This window comes from Bison bison, unplaced genomic scaffold (assembly GCF_000754665.1).
Source record: "Bison bison bison isolate TAMUID 2011002044 unplaced genomic scaffold, Bison_UMD1.0 scf7180017864527, whole genome shotgun sequence".
In the NCBI taxonomy this organism is placed as follows: domain Eukaryota; kingdom Metazoa; phylum Chordata; class Mammalia; order Artiodactyla; family Bovidae; genus Bison; species Bison bison.
Genome location: NW_011495078.1, coordinates 4,608,846 through 4,630,338, shown reverse-complemented (window position 1 = coordinate 4,630,338; position 21,493 = coordinate 4,608,846). Strand labels below are relative to the sequence as shown.

The 21,493-nt window shown below is 44.3% G+C and overlaps 1 protein-coding gene across 1 annotated transcript in view; it reads right to left on the bottom strand.

Moving 5' to 3' along the window:
- Positions 1–1,772: 1,772 nt before the first annotated feature.
- FAM155A (family with sequence similarity 155, member A) overlaps positions 1,773–21,493 on the bottom strand; it is a 602,979-nt gene continuing 583,258 nt past the window's right edge. Inside the window, 1 exon segment of the mRNA XM_010831552.1 lies at positions 1,773–2,062. Within this exon segment, the coding sequence (XP_010829854.1) occupies positions 1,773–2,062 (290 nt within the window).

Below are 21,493 nucleotides of genomic sequence, written 5' to 3'. Positions count from 1 at the left end.
ATACTGTAACGCGTGTCGCAGAGTTAGGTATGATGCAGAGATTAAAGTTTTGTTTCAACGAAAACAAATGCCTGGGGGAATTTCATAGCTAGAAAGTTAAGAACTAAATTTTGTTCGCTAAGAGGACCTGTTCCATGGTTTACCTTCGTCTCCCAGCTGTACAGCAGTCATCCCTGAATCGCAGTTCCCGAGTATAGTTAGAGAATAGTAAGGAATGTGAAGTGGTTATTTTTTTAAAATTATTTGTTTTGTTTTAAAAACAGCCCTTATTAACTCTTCCTTTCACTGATTCTACTGTAAACTCATAAAAGCCTTGTTTGTTTGTTTGTTTTTAAGAAAGCAAATTCATAGACACTCAGCAGGTGAAATGTTCCCACAAAAAGGAAAAATACAAACAGAGCAATCCGAGTTCTCCTCTCGTCTTCAACTACCTGGAGCATGTGAGGGAGACAACGATTCTGCACTTGAATGAAGATGGCTACCCTATTTTTTGAAAAGAAGGTCTTTTCATAATGCTGAATTGGATACACTTTATACCTGGAGGAATTAAAAACCCTGTGTAGGGGAATACTGGGGTGAAATGGTCTAGATTCTGTATGCAGTGGTGTCTACGCATATCTGCCAACTCCCCCGCAACAGAAAAGGAGGAAAAAGATGTCCAGATTTGAGTCCTTGGATTCCTGTCCCCCTGACCATGGGCGGCACATGCTCGAGTATTCCTGCAACAGAACTGAAATTCTAATGAAAGCCCAGCCGCCTGCAGGCTTTCGTGGCGGGGGCGGGGAGGTCCCCACCTGCTCACACCCCCTACCCTGGGCGGCTGCCTCCAGCCACCTGACCAGCGAGGAAGGCCTGGGGCCCTTGGGATGAACCCAACGGAGTTCAAGGTAACATAAAGATGTGTTAACTGTTTGATGCCACCTGTTAAGGAGAGCACTTGTTTGTTCAGATAGAAGGGGGCCCCCCTTTCTGCAACAGCGGCTCAGAGGCCCAGCGCAGCAGGCGCTGTGCCCACCACGGCAGCGACAAGGACTGAAGCAAGCGGATGGCATCTGCTGGGGAGGGAGTCCCCGGGCGGGCAGGGTCGGGGACGTGGGTTCCTTAGGCAGGAGGGAGAGTTAGGGAGCTTTTTATTTTATTTATTTTTTCTTGTTTTCTTTTTTTTTTTGTCTTTTTTTTCTTTTTTATGATTTTTTTGTGTGTTTGTGTGTGTGTTGTAGTTTTTTTTTGTTTTTTGTTTGTTTTTTTGGCTATACCGCAAGGTCATAGCTGTCATTCCGCTAATAGAAACAGACAGGACATGAGACAGAACTATCTGATGAACACACACAATGACTAGAAATATATATATATAGAGAGAGAGAGAGACAGTGAAAAGACTTAGTTTACCTCTGAGAAACCATCCCCCAAAATAAAGCCTGTATTAACAAGTGCAAAAACAAAACAGATAAACTCAAGTCCAAAGGAAAGCAAAGAAAACCTCCAAACATTAAAACACAGTGTATAAAATGGTGTGAGAAATCGAAGTCACTTTCCAGCCTTTTAGTCCGTAAAAAGCTGTGCATGTGTGTGTGTGTGTGTGTGTGTGTGGTGTGTGGTGTGTGTATGTGTGTGTCTCCTGGTTTGGATTCAGGCCATCCAGGCCCTGCGCCAAGGGATGCACGCACAGGTCCGGTACCCAGGTGGGGATGCGCGCGCAGGTCCGGTACCCAGGCGGGGATGTGCGCGGGCGGGTGGCCGGGGCTGCGAGGATGCTCCAGGGTGCGGAGTCCCTACTCCTCGCTGGCGGAGCGTTCGTCCAGCGTGTGGACGCCCCCGACGCCCAGGGCCGTGGCGTTGTGCGCCACCGAGGCCGTGAGGACCGTGTGGAGAAGCATCAGCACGAGAACGCACAGTCTAAGTCTGCTGGGGCCGAGCCTGGGCGCCGACGAGGCCGAGAGCGACGTCCGGGGGCAGGCGCCGCCTCTGTCCCCTGCCCCCTTGGAGGGGCTCTTGGGTTTTGCTTCTCTCCTGACGTCACAGCATTCTGGTTCATCATTGGTTAGAAAGGTTTCGTAGAGCCCTGGGTGGGGGATGAAGAGAGCGCAGGGTTAGCCGGAGGGGAAGGTGGGCAGAAAGGTGCTCAGAGCGGAGGGCAGTGGATGACCTTAATGTCTGATCCACCGCACCGTCAGAGCGAGTGTAGAGGAAAGTCGCGACACTACGGTCTGGGTCAGAGGCCCACCGTGCTCCCAAACCAGCACTTTCAGCTTCCTCGCTGTTCTTTTTTTGGACTCTTGGTGGTCACCCCCTGAGAGTTCTGGCTTGTGATGGATATTCGGGTATGAAAGATTTCATTACATCCAAATCAGAATCCCACGTTCTGGATCCATGTGGTGCCACCAAAGACATTCAGCCACCATTATTTTTTTCTTTAATAGGACTGTGATTAATTAGTGCAATGCGTAAAGTGACACCACCTAGTTATACTTTAGAATATTTAGGATATTTCATTTAGGAAACAACCACCCAATTGTAATACCAAAGCTACAGGGACCATGTCAATAATCACTTCCTTTCTGGAACCTCACCATGGTTCACATCTCCCTTAATGGGCTTAACCATCTACACACCAAGTAGGTGACCCTTTTCCAAACATGTCTCTTATTCTTCCATTTGCTCTTATCCTATTGATGACTGCTTAAACTGAAGCCTTTTTTGTCTTCTGCCTGGACCTCTGCCCCATGCTTCTCCCTTTCCAATTCTCCAACACTGCTTTTCAGTAATTGTGGGTGTAACTTGTCTCCCACTCTCTTATTTTCTCTCCTTTTTTTTCCTTCCCTAGTCACAGAATCTCAATTGCTTTTATCTTTCCCCTTCTTCCTCTAAAAATACACACTGTTCTTACTTTTAAATTGACAGATGGATATTTTGGAAACTTTTCAGGGGTGAAAAAATAAAACAACTGGCTTTCTATAACCTCTCCAATCTCATTTCTTGTTACATCATGTATAACATTTTTATGAGGTTACTTAAGCCATTTTGTATCTTTTTTTTTTTTTCTACTTGACTAAAACATTTTCTCATGAGAGTATGGTGTTTCTACATCAATTTTATTGTTACTCTTAAGCCTGAAAACCTTAAAAATGATGATGGATTAGCTGTAAGGATTGAATATGATTATGTATGTAAAGTGCTTGACTCAGGACACAGCACAGAGAAATAACTTGAAAAAATCTGGCTACTTTGAATTGTAATCACTATTCTTAATGTCTCAGGCTTCCCTGGTGGCTCAGATAGTAAAGAATCCACCTGCCAAAGCAGGAGACTGGGTTCCATCCCTGGGTCGGAAAGATCCCCCTGGTGAAGGGAATGGCTACCCACTCCAGTGTTCTTGCCTGGAGAATCTCATGGACAGAGGAGCCTGGAGGGCTACAGTCCATGTGGTCAAAGAGCATTGGACACGACTAAGCGACTAACATGCACAATAATGTCTCTCTGACTCTACTTAATTCATGAAATCTAGTCTCCTGTCTTCTCTTTCAGACTCACTGCTCAGGGCTCCAGACATCCTGAACTACTGGCAGTTCTCAGAACATGTGACACTTTCACCCAAATCTGTACCACACAGCCCAAGCTTCTTTCTGGAATTTTCTCCATCAATTTATAACTTTAATTTCTCTTTCAATAGAGCAATTACATTTTTTCTTTTAATCACAATTGCTCATTTTCATGTCAATTTCCTTATGTGTCACTGTACGAGCAAAAACTATACAGTATCAGCCTCACATTCCCAATATCTTGCAGAATGTCTGAATAAAATAGATACTTAATGAGATTTGTTACATGAATAAACTCAATATATATTTACTCAGTAAAAGAGTCTATTAAATAATATATTATACAATGCAACCTTCATTTCTTAAACAAATGACCAAGGTATCCTTATAATGATGCTTACAATAGTCATTTCTTCTTAGGCATTCAAAGGTAAACTTCACCTTCGCCTAGGTAGAATATGGAAAAAAAAACTGAATTAATGAGGTCTGCAGCTCCGACATTTTTACTGTATGATATTTTCTGTTTTCAAATAAGATACCTCATTGAGACTAGTCATTTATTGAAGTATATGTTTTTCAAAATTATATTCTTCAAAGAAGAGTTTATAGTTAAGATTATAACAATAGAAATCTAAAGGGCATTTAGATTAACATTTTGGAATGTTAACAGTCAGAATACAGAATAGGTTTAACAATGTCATCCAAATAACAAGTTCTTCCCAAGTTGCTCAGAACCAGCTTGCTGATTTATACCTGAAGTCATTTCAGAAAAAAATAAGGTAATTCATTCAGGTCAGTACATGTAGTCTTCTTGACTAAAAAATTAATACTCTTTCCCTTTTCCATTTGTTAAGAATTTTTATTCAGAGTTACGCATTCATATTAGTCATCAAATACTTCTATAAGATACTTTATTAAAAAGTTCATCCACCCTCCCATCTCAAATTCTTCCTCCTCAGAGGCAAATATTGCCCTTCTTTTCTTTCTTTCTGTACTAGCTCCATTTCTAGAAATAACCTACTTTACATTTTTCTTGATTTTTCTTTTTTTTTTTTATCACTATCTATAGATCTCCCCCTACCCAGGACACATGAGGATAAAACATTCATTCTGAGCCTTCTCCAGGCAAAAGTAACCCCCATTCCTCCATGGTGTAGCAAGTTTAATACGTATGTTCCTTTATTGCTGCTGCTGCTGCTAAGTCGCTTCAGTTGTGTCCGACTCTGTGCAACCCCATAGACGGCAGCCCAGCAGGCTCCCCCGTCCCTGGGATTCTCCAGGCAAGAACACTGGAGTGGGTTGCCATTGCCTTCTCCAATGCATGAAAGTGAAAAGTGAAAGTGAAGTCACTCAGTCGTGTCTGACTCCTAGCAATCCCATGGACTGCAGCCTACCAGGCTTCTCCATCCATGGGATTTTCCAGGCAAGAGTACCAGAGTGGGTTGCCATTGCCTTCTCCATGTTCCTTTATTAGGATGCTGTAAAAACAAGTCTCAACTCAGATGTGCAATGAACTTTCATTTTCTGTTCTTATTCCAGTTTTTCCTAGAGATAACGATTATCTTAGAGTTTTCTACGTACTTACTAATTCAATACCCGTACTTTGCCAACTCTTGCCTATCAGCTTTATTTCCCTAAACTATCTCCTACAGTCTTTAACCATCCAGACTGGTTGCTTTTATGCCTAATGCACAGATTCCAGCCTGAAAACTCCAATGAACTTCCCTCTTGGCAGTGCTGGCAGCCTCTCTCCTTTCTCTTTTTCCACATTCCTCTTAGCTCATTTTGGTGGACCAGGCATCTAGTATTTTCATAAGGACAAATTCTAGAGTAAATTTCTGAGAAGCTGTATGCCTAAAATGCTTATCTCACATTTAACTGATCATTTGGCTGATCGTGGAATTCCAGTCTAGAAATTCTTACCCTTCAGATTTATTTGAGCATTACTCCCATAACTTCTCTCCATGTGGCTCAGTGGTAAAGAATCCGCCTGCCAATGCAGGAGACATAGGGAACCTAGCTTCGATCCCTGGGTCGGGAAGATCCCCTGGACGAGGAAATGGCAACCCACTGCAGTATTCTTGCCTGGAGAATCCCACGGATAGAGGAGCCTGACGGGCTACATTCCGTGAGGCTGCAAAGAGTCGGACACGACTGAGAGACTAATACCATATAATAATTTTATTGAGGTTGTCTCTTTTTAAAAATGCTGGCACTGTAATTTCCGAGAACTCTTTTATATACACTCTGCATTTTTCCTAGGTGGCTGTTCTCGCTTCTCAGTTGCTTGTATCGCTTGAACTTATTCCTGTGCTTTTGCTTTGTCCTGTTTCATTTCCTCCCAGCGTGTGTTCTGTTTTCTCCGGGTTGCTTTTCTCTTCTTTGTTTGCCTCTTTTTTTTTTTTTTTTTTTTAACATGGGAAGTCCTGCTCATGTCTGCCACCCGGTCCAACAGTTTTTTCCAACCATCTCCAAAAAATAGGGTTCCCCTCCCACAAGGGAATATGCCAGCATTTTTCTCTGCCGAGGGAGCATGGGTTTCGAAGACGCCTCATAAACACACTTCCACCGGGTCCCCTTATGTCGTCCCCTCCTCCCAAGTGTTCCATGGTGTCCATTCCTGTGTCTGGGTGGAGACTTGTGGAGAAATCTGGTTGACTCCTTGCTTCCTCTCTGCTGCTTTAGCTTTCGTTTCCCCAGGCATCAGCAAATCCTTTCAAACAGGCACTGAACTTCTTTCTGGCTTCTACGAGGGCGTGGTGGTTGTCGCCCCATCCAGTCTTCTGCCCTTTTGGATTTCTGTCTGGTAACAGTGTCTTTCTCTCAGGTCTGCCTGGAAAGCTCTGCTGCACCCTTCCCTCCAGCCGTCTGCTCTGTCCCCGTGTCTGGTCACCCCTCCAGCCAGGACTGCTGCCTGCAGCTGGATCAAGCCTGTCTCGGGGTCTCCCTGGAAACTCCCCGAGCACAGGCCCTGGGCAGTCACCTCCAACAACCAGGGCACCTGTGAAAGCCAAACCAGCCTCAGGCCTGTGAAAGCCACGCCAGCCTCGGATTTTTTTTTTTTTTTTCTATCTGCTGAATAACCTTCTTCTCTTACTCCCTCACAGGTGTGGTTCCGAGTTCCTCCTGCTCAACCACCTGGACCCAGATACTTCCTGGGAAAGCCAACTTAGAGCAACTGACTCTTCCTCCTCATTCAAAGGAGCCATAAGGACACATTACCAAATGAAGGAATTTTTCAAACAATAATCTCATTGCACAAATGCGTAAGGGGATGAACAAAGGACAAAGGCAAATTTTCAGTTAACGAAATGTTGTTCTGATACATTTTGCTACAAACTCTTCTCTATCTGACATGAATTATAACAACTATATTCTTGATCTTTTAATACTTTTCTCTGTACTGTGTTGTACACTGTAGAGTTTCACAGTGATTTGAAAGGACAGTTCAATTCACTTACACTCACTGTCAGACCTGTAGTGCGTGTTCTTGCCTTAATCATCATGTAACAACATTTGCAAACATTTAAAAGTGTTTCTTGACCATTTCCTTTGTTGCTTATCTAATCATTTGCAGTGTGGATTTACGCGCATATCTTCTAATTTGTTAAATATGTGCAATTATTAATTCTACTAGAACTTACCTTTTATTTAAAAAAATCACACATTTGGACACATTTGTCTGATTATCAGGATCAATGATGAGGAAGTTGTCAAAATTTTACTTCCTTCAATTTCTAATCCCTCATCATTTTTGAGGCTATAATCAGATGTTTGGAACTTATTTATTATCACATTACTAACATTTTGTATCTTCCCCTCAATGACTATTAATAATAATTGCCTATTGTTTTAAATGTACCTTACTCAGGGATTATTCAGGTGCATTTAAAAGAAACTTACTAAGAGCTAATACAGGCAACAAAACCAAACCAAACCAAGTACAGTTAATGGGAAGAATATGAAAAAAATTCAAGGCTATTCCATAGTCAAAACTATGGGTTTTCTAGTAGTCATGTATGAATGGGATGTAAGAGTTGGACCATAAAGAAGGGTGAGCACTGAAGAATTGATGCTTTTGAACTGTGGTGTTGGAGAAGACCTTTGAGAGTCCCTTGGACAGCAAGGAGATCAAACCAATCAACTTTAAAGGAAATCAACCCTGAAAATTCACTGGAAGGACTAATGCTGAAACACCAATACTTTGGCCACCTGATGCGAAGGGCCAACTCATTGGAAAAGATCCTGATGCTGTGAAAGATTGGGGGCGGGAGGAGAAGTAGGTGACAGAGGATGAGATGCTTAGATAACATCATTGACTCAATGGACGTGAGTTTGGGCAAACTCCAGGAGATGGTGAAGGACAGGGAAGCTTGGCATGTTGCAGTCAGTCCATGGGGTTGCAAAGAGTCGGACACGACTGAGCTAATGAAAAACAACAACAGCCTTTCTTCATTTCATCTTGTTTTCCATCCCTGGCCATGTTTCTGCTAATATAAAATTCTCACTGACTTTGTGAGACTTCATGTCACAAGGTTCACCCCATTAGACAAGAAGCTCCCCCACAAGCCCTTCCTAGATAGTCCCTCCTATACTTTTGGCTGCTCCTCAAAGGGCTGAGGGGAATCTGAGTCACACCTAATCGCTTCGAAAGCCTTTTGTGTAACTTAATGCTCTGACCTTCCAAACTTCCCGAGGTTGTAGAATGGTTGTACAGACACAACCTCAGGATTTTTGTTTTGTTTTCTCTAGGGCATGATTTCCCAAGAGCAATTTTTTTTCTTTTAAATCTTTTGCCATCTCGGTAGACTGAGATTTTCCCAAATCATCAAATCCTGGTTTCCTGATTGTTGTATGTCTCTCCTTTTGCATTTTGTTATAAGTAGCAAGAAAAAACCAGGTCACACCTTAAACATTTGCTTGGAAATCTCAGCTATGGAGCCAACATCATCACTTAGCATCTCTGCTTTCCAGCTAACTGCAGATACAATTTTGCTAACCTTTCTTTCTTTTAAAATCCATTTATGTATTTTTGGCCACGTTGGGCCTTAGTTTCTGCATAGGGTTTCACTAGTCTCGGCTCCTGTGTGTAGTTGCCCTGTGGCATGTGGGATCTTATTTCCCTGACCAGGGATCAAACCTGTATCCTCTACCTTGGAAGGCTGATTTTTAATCACTGGACAACCAGAGAAGTCCCCTCTGCTAAGCTTTTTGATACCACTGAAGATGTTTCCAATTTCCATAAACACTTTCCTCATTCCCTTCTGAGGCCTCCCTGGCAGGTTTGAATGACCATATTCCTACTAACATCCTTTTGAAGGCAATCTGGGCTTTCTCTATCATGCTTCTCAGAATTTTTCTAACTTATTCCACTGCCTGGTTCCAGATGCATCTCTGCATTTCTAGTCCATCCTAAAGGAAATCAACCCTGAATATTCAGTGGAAGGATTGATGCTGAAGCTGAAGCTCCAATACTTTGGCCACCTGATGTGAAGAATAAACTCATTAGAAAAGACCCTGATGCTGGGAAAGACTGAGGGCAGGAGGAGAAGGGAGCAACAGAGGATGACATGGTTGGATGGCATCACCAACTCGATGGACATGAGTTTGAGCAAACTCTGGGAGATAGCAAAGTACAGGGAAGTCTGGAGTGCTACAGTCCAAGGGGTCACAGAGAATCAGACGCAACTTAGCAACTAAACAGCAAAGGCATTTGTTATAGCTGCACTCCACTTCTATGTGCTGGAATCCCTATTAATTTTCCATTTATTGCTGCTATAAAAAGCTGTCACAGACATCAGAGTGGCTTAAAATGGCATCCAGATATAGCCTCACAGCTCAATATGTTGGAGCCTGGAACCAGCCCAGGCTCCAACCTATTGAGCTGTGAGCTTACACCTGGATGCCATTTTAACCCAGGATGATGTTGGTGACAATATCTTATGAGGCTGAAATCAAGGCGTTGGCCATGATTCTCCAAACTACGTCAGGAGGCTGGCAGAATTCAGTTTCAAGTGGCTGTAACGCTGAACTCTCTCCTACCTTGCTGGTTGCTGCCTGGAGACTCTTGAGCATCCAGACACCTCCTGGGTCCATGGCTCACGAGCCCCTTTCTCCGTCTTGAAATCTAACAACAGTGGATTGAGTCCTTCCCATGCTGTCCATCTCTGTGATCTCTCCTTCGGCTTCATCTTTCTGGCTGACACTTCTGTATCCTGTGATTACGCTGGGTGGGCCTGGATAACCCAGGACGGTCTCTCTAGTTTAAGGTCAGCTGATTGGCCACCTTAATGCCATGTGAAAAGTCCTTTCTGCCATGTAATGTGCCATATTCATGGGCTTATCAGGAAAGACCACAGGGGCTAAAATCTTGGCTACGACACAGACGTTAATATCCTTCTCATTTCACTGTGGGTTTGGATACCTTGTGACATCTCTTTGGATATTTCATATATTTGTTGTTTTCTTTTTTTTTTTTTTGAATTGGAATTTGATGTGTCACTTTTTAGTTAATTATTTTTGTAAATTAATTTATTTAATTGGAGACTAATTACTTTACAATATTGTGGTGGTTTTTTGCCATACACTGACACGAATCAGCCATGGGTGTACGTGTGTTCCCCATCTTGAACCTCCCTCCCACCTCCCTCCCCATCCCATCCCTCAGGGTCATCCCAGTGCACAGGTCCTGAGCGCCCTGTCTCATGCATCAAACCTGGACTGGTTGTTTTCTAAAATTTCAAGAAATTATATCTCCACATGGCTTCTTTGCAGCTTCTCCTGCTGGGGCTCTTGCAATCTAACCATGGTTTTCTTCCACACTGGAGAAATCCCTTCTAGCATGGCTTGGATTATAAATTCCTTTCCCCACTTCCGCCTTCATACCATTTTGTTGTTTCATTTTGTTTTATCCACATGGGGTGGACTCTGCTCCTTCCCTGCAATGCTTCTTCCTCTTCTCACCTTCAGCTGTCATGTCTCTCCTGGAGGCAGGACCGTCTTCAGGGTGAGTGAACGGACATGAAATGGGCAAATGTCAGCTCCCTTCCTGACACCCCACAAGTCCTTAGTAGGAAGGCTTCCTCAAACCCATCCAGGAAGCTCATTCAGTGTCTAGAGAGTGGATCCTGGCTTTTGTGGGCAGACGCCCCGCTGCACAGGCAGGACTGGGGAGAATATGTTGGCTCAGACATCAGCTCAGGGCCTTTAACCCATCACCGAGCTCCTTCTCCTTCTGTTCTGCTCTCTCTCTGTCCCCAGAGCAGCTCGTGGTCGTCACAGGGTCCCAGTGGCAGAATGGTCCCCGCATGGGCTGCAGTCTGCTCTCAGGGCCTGCTCTGCCGGCCCACACGGTTCTGTGTTCCCCAGAGGCCTGCACCTGCCTTTGCCCTCCTATACATTTTTAAAAACAGTCTCTGTTTTAGCCATGTCCCACTTCCTAGGTTTTATAGCTTCCATGAATGTATCCCTTTTTGTAGTTTTAACTTCAACTTCAGTAAGAGTCAGAGGTAGGTGGAAAGTCAAAGTCTGGCTTCAGCTTGCCACCTTGAATGGGAAGTCATGCCCAAACTCAAATGCAGTGGTCTGCTCATTACCAAGACTACTTTTTGGAGGGCTTCCCAGCAGCGCTTGTGGTAAAGAACCCGCCGGCCAATGAAGGAGATGTAAGAGACGCAGATTCAGTCTTTGAGTTGGGAAGATCCCCTGGAGAAGCGAATGGCAACCCATTCCACTATTCTTGCCTGGAGAAGCCCATGGACAGAGGAGCCTGGAGGGTTACAGTTCATGGAGTCACAAAGAGTGGGACACGACTAAAGGGACTTAGCACAAGACCACTTTTTACTACACATAAATCCTTAGCATTTCAAAAGACAGTTTCTGAAATTAGTGTTTCACCTTTAATATCTTTTTGTTTTATGTTTGTTACAACAGTGGTTTCACATGTATATAACCTAGTATTTATTTAGAAATAACATACAAAAAATATATAATTGCACCAGCATCCAAATTGTATCCACTTTTTAAAAAAAAAGGTAAAAATAAAATAAGTGACCTGAAAAGATCTTGCTAAATTTCGGCAATTATTTTATCATTGGACTGGTAAAACAATATAAAATGAGAAGTCACTCTCAGAAATCTGGAAAAAAATTTCCAAATCATAGTGACCATCTGCAGAAAGAATAAGACTTCAGTTCAGTCACTCAGTCATGTCAGACTCTTTTCGACCCCATGAACCGCAGCACGCCAGGCCTCCCTGACCATCACCAATTCCCAGAGTTCACTCAGACTCACGTCCATCAAGTCGGTGATGCCATCCAGCCATCTCATCCTCAGTCATCCCCTCCTCCTCCTGCCCCTAATCCCTCCCAGCAGTAGAGTCTATTCCAATGAGTCAACTCTTTGCATGAGGTGGCCAAAGTACTAGAGTTTCAGCTTTAGCATCATTCCTTCCAAAGGAATCCCAGGGCTGATCTCCTTTAGAATGGACTGGTTGGATCTCGTTGCAGTCCAAGGGACTCTCAAGAGTCTTCTCCAACACCACAGTTCAAAAGCATAAATTCTTCGGTACTCAGCTTTCTTCACAGTCCAACTCTCACATCAGCACATGACCACTGGAAATACCATAGCCTTGACTAGATGGACCTTTGTTGGCAAAGTAATATCTCTACTTTTCAATATACTATCTAGGTTGGTCAAACTTTCCTTCCAAGGAGTAAGCGTCTTTTAATTTCATGGCTGCAGTCACCATCTGCAGTGATTTTGGAGCCCCCCAAAATAAAGTCTGACACTGTTTCCACTGTTTCCCCATCTATTTCCCATGAAGTGATGGGACCAGATGCCATGATCTTCGTTTTCTGAATAAGACTTAGGAGCATCTATATATTTATAATCTTTGCTGTATCTTTTCAAGGCAAGGGCCAATCGTAAGTAATTAAAGTATGCTGTTCTTGTTGTTTAGTTGCTCAGTCGTGTCCAACTCTTTAGGACCCCATGGACTGTAGCCCACCGGGCTCCTCTGTCCATGGGATTCTCCAGGCAAGAATACTGGAATGGGTTGCCATTCCCTTCTCTAGGGGATCTTCCCGACTCAGAGACTGAACCCACATCTCCTGCATTGGCCGGTGGATTCTTTACTGCTGAGCCATCAGGTAAGCCCCCAATTAAAGTATATATTTGAAATTGATTAGTTTTATTTTTGAAAGAAGTAGTGGCAAATGTGTCAGACCCATATGATAAGTTTTAAGGCTAATATCACTTTTAGCTCTAACTACTCCATCTTTACTATGAACACCTAGCAATCCACTTATCTCCTGGAGAACAGTAAGTATTTGTTTAATGAAGGAGAGAAACCAAAGGATCATGCATTAACACCGTTGAGCTGTAAGAGATCATTTCAGTGGATTGAATATATCAGCACATGTATATAACCAACAAAGGTCCATCTAGTGAGAGTTGGATTATAAAGAAAACTGAGCACCAAAGAATTGATGCTTTTGAACTGTGGTGTTGGAGAAGACTCTTGAGAGTCCCTTGGACTGCAAGGAGGTCCAACCAATCTGTCCTAAAGGAGATCAGTCCTGAATATTCACTGGAAAGGCTGAAGCTGAAACTCCAATACTTTGGCCACCTGATGAGAAGAACTGACTCATTGGAAAAGACCTTGATGCTGGGAAAGATTGAAGGCGGGAGAAGAAGGGGACAACAGAGGATGAGATGGTTGGATGGCATCACTGACGTGATGGATGTGAGTTTAAGTAGGCTCCAGGAGTTGGTGATGGACAGGGAGGCCTGGCGTGCTGCAATCCACGGGGTCACAAAGAGTTGGATATGACTGAGTGACTGAACGACTGAACTGAACTGAGCTGATAACCCAATAGTAAAACATCAGTACACGTATCAGGAATCAGAAAGAAAAGGGATGTAGAGTCTGAAGTGCTGGCCACACAAGTGCCTGCCTGTGTAAAGGTCATTCAGAGAGAATAGCTAAGTGCATGCTAGACAGAAGACAGATTGCTCTCAAAACTGAAAATTGTACCGAATGGAGATCAAAGGCCCACACTAAAATGGCAGAGAAGTCCTACAAAGAACTCATTCATTTCCTAAGATCATAAGACCATAAGCTAAATTTAGGGATAAATTAGAAATGTCTTAAAGCTCAACAGAGAACTTCCTCAACAAAGGGTCCTAAATTTTTCTAGGATTTTACTAAAAGAACAAAGTCTGTCTTCTGCAGCCTCAACAGAAGTAACATACAGCTGATAAATATCACTTTACATTGTTATTGCCCTAAAATGGTTACAGTGATATTTTTAGTTATGAAAAATTTATTCTAAGTAAATAAAGAGGAAAAATGTATTGGATGAAGAACATATTTGCTCACCAAATACATCATTTAATTTTCCACTGCATCCTTGATGATTCCTTTTAGAGTGGCTGAAGAATTGATGCTTTTGAACTGTGGTGTTGGAGAAGACTCTTGAGAGTCCCTTGGACTGCAAGGAGATCCAACCAGTCCATTCTGAAGGAGATCAGCCCTGGGATTTCTTTGGAGGGAATGATGCTGAAGCTGAAGCTCCAGTACTTTGGCCACCTCATGCGAAGAGTTGACTCATTGGAAAAGACTCTGATGCTGGGAGGGATTGGGGGCAGGAGGAGAAGGGGATGACAGGATGAGATGGCTGGATGGCATCACCGACTTGATGGACGTGAGTCTGAGTGAACTCCGGGAGTTAGTGATGGACGGGGAGGCCTGGCATGCTGCGATTCATGGGGTCACAAAGAGTCAGACATGACTGAGCGACTGAACTGAACTGAACTGATGTAGACTTCACTGGAAGGGGTGAAGGAGAGCCATGTGGGCTCCTGGAAGAGTAGCCCACACCCTAGACTGCAGCTGTCTTCAACTGTGCAAACCATCAGAGCCAGGGCGTGTTCTTCTTCCTGTTCCAAGTACCAGGGGCTTCCCTGGTGGCTCAGTTGGTAAAGAATCCAATTGTGATGCAGGAGACACAGGTTCAAGTACTGGCTCGGGAAGATCCCCTGGAGGGGGAAATGGCAACCCACTCCTGTGTTCTTGCCTGGAGAGTTCCATGAACAGAGGAGCCTGGTATGGGCTACAGTCCATGAAGTCATGAGAGTCAGACTGAGCAACTGAACCACCACCGCCAGCACCAGGGACCTGAACCAAGTGTGGCTGGTCAAAGCCACCCGAGGGAAGGAATAGAATCTTGACTTATTCTTATTCTTCTAATTCTTAGTCTTTTTATCTTGACTCCTCTTCCACCCCCATGATCTAGCTATGGTTTCAAGGTGCCTTCATTTTTCTGCTTGGGTTGCCCTTACAGATGGGAAGGCTGTGTATGGGATTTCATGAAGTGCATTTCCAGAATTCAGAGAAACTCGTTTACCTGTGTCACGTGAGTCTAGGAGGAGATGAAGAAAGTGGATCTCTCCTAGATGTTTGATCCCCTGGAGAAGGAAATGGCAACCCACTCCAGTATTCTTGCCTGGAGAATTCCAGGAACAGAGGAGCCTGGTGGGCTACAGTCCATCGGGTGGCAAAGATTCGGACATGACTGAACGACTAAGGGCAGCATTGTTACCCAGGAAGAAAACTGCATGGTCCTGGTTAAGGAAATCACCCATTATGTTGCATTTCTACTCATTTTCGCTACTTTTCCCTGTGAAGTGACATGGTGGAGCTCACATACTGTAAATCAGCGTCATGTTTGGTAGATTACTCAGTCCTTTTTAATTTGGAAATCCTTAGTAACTGTGACTCTGCAAAGGAAATAGCCATAAAAACAGGAAAAGACATTAAAAAAAAAAAAAAAAAAAGCCGACGGCTGTGGAATCTCAAAACAGTGACTGGTAATTGAAGAGACAGTTTTGCTAATGCTTTGATCCATCCACAAATGTATTTAGAGTACCAACAATATTTCCTGCTTTTCTTTCCAAAAAAGAAAAACAGACTTTCTGTGTAATCAGAGAACATGCTCAAACCATCCCAACGTGTGTGTGCTCCCCTGCCTACACACACAAACACACAACACACACACACACACACACACACACACACGTTGATGGCTTCAAGACATCAAAACACCTCGTAAATAGACCCTGACTTCAAATATGTGCTTTCTTTTCAATGAGGTAGGGGGAAATTATTTTCTTAATGTGATCACCAGTTTTGGAAGCATTAAATGTGAACAAAAATAGTTCTGATTTTCATCAAAATGTTTTTACTCAAAACAAATGCCAAAAGTTAGTTTGTCATACTAAGACATTAATGAAAAGCTGACATTCTAGAATTCTCAGTGGATGAAGTAAGAAAATTCGTTTCAATATGTGAGAGTCAATATTAAATTCAACAAAAGAATTTAACTAGAATGATTATCTTTATTTGTCAGGTGTGAACTGAATTGACTTCCAATAGTTTTGACATTCGAAGCAGCACAGCAATTTTTTAAAAAAAGGAATTATAAAAATATTGGAAAGAATGAGACTGATGGCAGGAAGGTGGGTGTTTGGGGAATGAGCTATAGGTCCATTTAAAGAGGATATGGCTCATTAGAAGGCAGACTTCCATAAAAAATAAAATCATATCTTAGAGTCACACATATTTTCCACAGACACATTCTGACATGTCATTTGACTAAGGATGGTATCAGGCATGTTGTTGTTGTTGAGTCTGTACGTCACGTCTGACTCTTTGCGACCCCAAGGATTGCAGCATGCCAGGCTTCCCTGTCCTTCACTATCTCCTTGAGTTTGCTCAAACTCATGTCCATCGAGTCAGCGATGCCATCCAACTATCTCATCCTCTGTCGACCCCTTCTTCTCCTGCCTTCAATCTTCCCCAGCATCAGGGGCTTTTCCAATGAGTCGGCTCTTTGCATCAGGTGGCCAAGGTACTGGAGCTTCAGCTTCAGTCCTTCCAATAAATATTTAGGGTTGATTTCCTCTAGGACTGACTGGTTTGATCTCTTGCTGTCCAAAGGTATCAGGTGTATTAGTTGTTTGTTCTCCCAGTTACAGGGTCAGGTAGAGCAGCATGGTTTGGTTGATTTTGTCCAGTGGCACTTGGGTTATCTCTCTGTCATGCTTCCCAGCTGTTGCTCCCTGAGGTTTGGTATCTGACAATGATCGCTAATTAGTCAAGAAGTGCGAAGTGAGAGAGATAAAACCCCTGAGCATTAGTCTTTTTTGGGGTGTGGGTGGGGGGACAACAGGACCTAACACTCAGTTATGGATCTTCTGTGAGAGACACAGAGTAGCTGTTCTTTGAGAACAACAAAGGCATGTGTTCTGGTTTCTGTTGGTTACGTTTAAAAATACATATCGAGGGGCGTGTGTGTGTGTGTGTGTGTGTGTGTGCCCAGTGGTATTCCAACTCTTTGTGACCCCATAAACTGCAGCCTGCCAGGCTCCTCTGTCCTTGGGATTCTCCAGGCAAGAACACTGGAGTGGGTTTGCCATTTCCTCTTCCAGGGGATCTTCCCCACCCAGGGACTGAGCCTGTGACTCTCTGTCTCCTGCACTGGAAGGCGGGTTCTTTACCACCAGTGCCACCTGGGAAGCCCGTAGAGAAGTATATATAATATAAAATATGTAATTATATATATAAGTATATATATACAAATATATAGAAGTATATATATATTATACATATAGTAAACTGGGAAAGTATTAAGCTGAGAAGATATGAAGAACGATAAAAATGAGTTTTGAAGTATGTGTCGCTCAGAGGCAATACAGCATAACCTCATGCGCTAAAAAGCAGACTCCTTGGGCCTTTTCTTTTCCACAAGAAAACAGAGACGCAGGAAAAGGAAACTATGCATGAGTCCTGGCAGACAGAAAGGGAAGAAGGGAGGGGAGGAAGGAAGAAAGGGTTATGTATTCAATTAAGAATTAGACAGATATTAAGAGGAGATATAAAAGAGGAAAAAAGGACCACGCATGTAAGGAGAAGGTCACGGCTGAGGGAAGGCTCGCCACTCCGGATACAAAGTGAAGTTCTGCTGAGCGGGAAGGAAACCTGCGCTGCCCGGAGCCAGGTGCCTGCGCTCGTTCGGAAGGCTTTAGGGGGAACCTGGGAGAAGACTTGCTTCCTCTGTTCTTCGGTGGTCTTTTCTGCTTGGTTCAACTGCTGAGCGGTCATGTTGGATGCATATGGCTGAGGGAAGCCCCTGCCTGCTTCCTCACTGCTCAGACCTTTCTAGGTGACCCCTGGATCCATGAACAGTCGGGACCTCAGTCCTCCTTACAGTCTGAGAGAGTCAGTTCCTAGGCAGGTTGACAGGGAGTCTAGGGGTCCCCAAGGAGAGAGGGGTCTGGAATTCTCAAGGAGGAAGAAAGGACAAACTTTTTTTCCTTCTCCACATTCCTTAGGATTATATAACAATAATGTATCCTGCCTAAGGACAGTCTTTGGATTCAACCTTCTGTTATCTTAAAATGTAAATTATGGGAGTAGACCTGGTCTTTACAAGGATGTATCTTGCCTAAGGACAGTGTTATCTTAAAATGTAAATTATGGGAGTAGGTCTGATGAGGTCTTTACAACCTCCAGACATTCTTTGGATTATATAACCTCATTGTTAACACTAGAAAGCGGGTACTCTTTCTGCCCCCTTCTGATGCCTATGTCAGAAGCTTTCTCTATCTCCTTTATACTTTAATAAAACTTTATTACACAAAAGCTCTGAGCGATCAAGCCTCGTCTCTGGCCCCGGATTGATTTCTTCTCCTCCGGGGGCCAAGAATCCCGGTGTATTCGCGTGATTCAACAACAACCTTTCAAGTCCAGACCCAAGTGTCCATACAGCCAGCACGAAACCTGCCCTCACAAGCTCGTCGACAGCTCATGTCCTTCCAGCTCTAAACCTCCATCGGACTCCACATACGGAGTTCCCCTAATTACACGTTCACGATTGGTTCTTTTGTGCTAACTGATGGGCTCGTGATTTTTTAATACATTTCATGCTTTTCCTGATGCTCCACGTGTTTTAAGTATTCCGTCTTTGCGGAAAGAATAACAGAAAAGGACAGCGATACAAGCCATTCTTTTTGTCAGGGTTGAGACTGGGAGTTTGAAAGCTGTCCACAAACCTCATAAAACTGTCATAGAAAAAAATGTGCCCGCATTTCCTCCCTACACCACAAGAGTGGGCTGGAAATGATGAGAACACACACATTTCCAAAAGGAAGGCAGTTTATCTGGAGATAGAACGTTTATCTACCTAGATGTTGCCTCCTTTTCATCAGGATTTCTTTTTTAGAGCAGTTTGAGGTCAGCAGCAATGTTGAGCAGAGAGTAGAGAGATTTGATTTTCCAAACTGAAAGTCGCTAACTGTAGTTTCCTGAGATGAAAGGTTTGCAGATTCAGGTGTAAAATCTTCTGATTAGGAAGCCTTGAAAAACGTGGACACGGCATACACAACAGCTTCGCAAACTGCATGTGGTGGTTTTAAATTCCTTTGAAGGGAGACTCATGAAATCGATGAAAATAATTTTCTCGTATAATTAAAACCAAGCCGTATTGGTTAATACTCTTTCTTCCTCGTCATTACTCTCTCTGCATAATTACTAGCCTCCAAATCCTCTTGGCTGAGTTCTCTCCTTGCCTACATAATTCCTTTTTATTGCTTCTTCTCCTGTAATCCCCCAGAACTTCTGAAGTGCACAGAATCTGTCTCCGTGGAAGGGTGAGGCCTTATTCTGTTCTTGAACAAACAATGCTGAATGTGTTTGTTCTAGTCCCAAACTGCCAGGCGTCATGCAGAGCCGCCGGGACAAGGTGCTGGGCGGCTTACACGTTAGGACTTGACGGCCTCACAGCTTTGGAGGCGGGTGGTGGAGACCAGGGGGTAGGCTGGGGTGCAGGTGGTGGCTTTCCCTGCATCCGTCCACACCGTGTTCCCTCCACGTGTGCTGCGGGTCCGAAGGGCCCCGTTGGACAAGGACACTGCTGTGAGATGAGTTGAGGTGTTAGAGCCCTAAATTTCAGCTCCTCCGAATGTGACCATATTTAGAGAGGCCCTTGAAAGCGATGATTCTGCTAGAAGGAGCTCTTTGGAGTGGGCCTGAGTCCAGGGTAGCTCCTGTGAAAAGAGGAAGCTTGGACACGCAGGAAGCCCTGGGCGCACACATGGAAAGAGTGTGTGAAGGCCCTGGGAGAGAGGCCTCTGGAGAAACGGAGCCTGCCAGCACCTTGACCTGGACGCCTGGCCTCTGGGACTGAGGGATGACACCTTCTGTTGGTTAAACCTCCATCTGTGGCATCTCGTTATGGCAGTCCAAGCAAGTTAACATGCCCGCTGGTCAGCCCTGGGTTAGGGCCCATTCTGATGACCTCGTTTTAACCTGATTACCTCCGTGTGTGTGTGTGTGTGTGTGTGTGTGTGTTAGTCACTCAGTCGTGTCTGATGGCTCCTCTATCCACGGGATTGTCCAGGCAAGAATACTGGAGTGGGTTGCCATGCCCTCCCCTGGGGGATCATCCCAACCCACAGATCAAACCCAGGTCTGCACTGCAGGTACTTTCTCTACTGTCTGAGCCACCAGCCACCTGATTGCCTCCATAAAGACCCTATTTCATATAAAGTCACATTCTGAGAAACTAGGGGAAGGGGGTTGAGACTTGAATTGAGGGACAGCAGGCAATGTAACCTTGACACTCAGTTTGAGGGGCATTTAAAATGTAAATTCCACCAGGGAGCTGTCACACTGTCGATCAGGCGTAGAGTCCTCGTCTCCCAGGTGAGTGAGCAACGTGTGTGATTCGTCTGAATGACACTGGACCTGAGTCTTCACTTTGCCTGTTACAGGAGGGTCACCGTGAGGGACAGAATGGCTTTTTGGGGAAACGCTGATGTTCTTTTCTGACTCCAATGGAGGGATGCTTTGTGGAAGCGCACCTGCTTGTCAGCCCCCTTCCTGCAGTCGCGGTAATATCGCCAGCGACAGATGCAGACGGGAGGAGGCTGGTGGCCGCACAGGACACCCACCCCGAGGCCTTCCTGGGCTGCCCCTCCTTGAACGGACTATCTGTGCTCACAGCAGGGACTATCACAGATGCCCCCCATTAATTAATTCATTCACTATTTGTTCACTGAGCACAAGCTGTGTCAAACGCCTCTGGGGGCACTGGGATACAGCCATAAACAGCACGTGGTGTGCTGTGCTTAGTCGCTCGCTCGTGTCCAACTCTTGTGACCCCGCGGACTGTAGCCCACCAGGCTCCTCTGTCCATGGGATTCTCCGGGCACGAATACTGGAGAGGGTTGCCATGCCCTCCTCCAGGGGATCTTTCCCACCCAGGGATTGAAGCCAGGTCTCCTGCATTGCAGGCAGATTCTTTACCGACTGAGCTACCAGGCAAGCTCAAGAATACTGGAGTGGGTAGCCTATTCCTTCTCCAGGGATCTTCCCAGCCCGGGAATCCAACTTGTGTCTCCTGCATTATGGGCAGATTCTTTACCAGCTGAGCAACCAGGGAAGCAATAAACAACAGACATGTTCACATAAGTCTCCCAAAGCATGAAGAGAATGCTGCAGAATATGAAAATTATTCATGCCCCAAGAAGAACATTTTAAAAATGATTTTGAACAGTAACTGCATCATGCGTAAAAGAACTGACCTCCTAAACTTTTACTAATTTGAAGAAAACTTCACATTAAACACGAGAGTAAACACTACGATGATCTGATACATTAACAATTATGACTAAAATGGCCATCTCATCTGGTAATGTCAAGCCAGTCCACCAAAGAGACAAGATTTCAAAACTGAGAAGAATTGATTCTGTTTACATTTTAAAATGCACCAAATGCATCATTTCCTCATGGGACCTAGAGTGAGCACAAAGCAGACGCTCCTGTAGAGTCGCAATTATTTAGGTAAACATTTTAAAGGCCTTTGTCGTTCAGTCACTAAGTCATGTCCGAC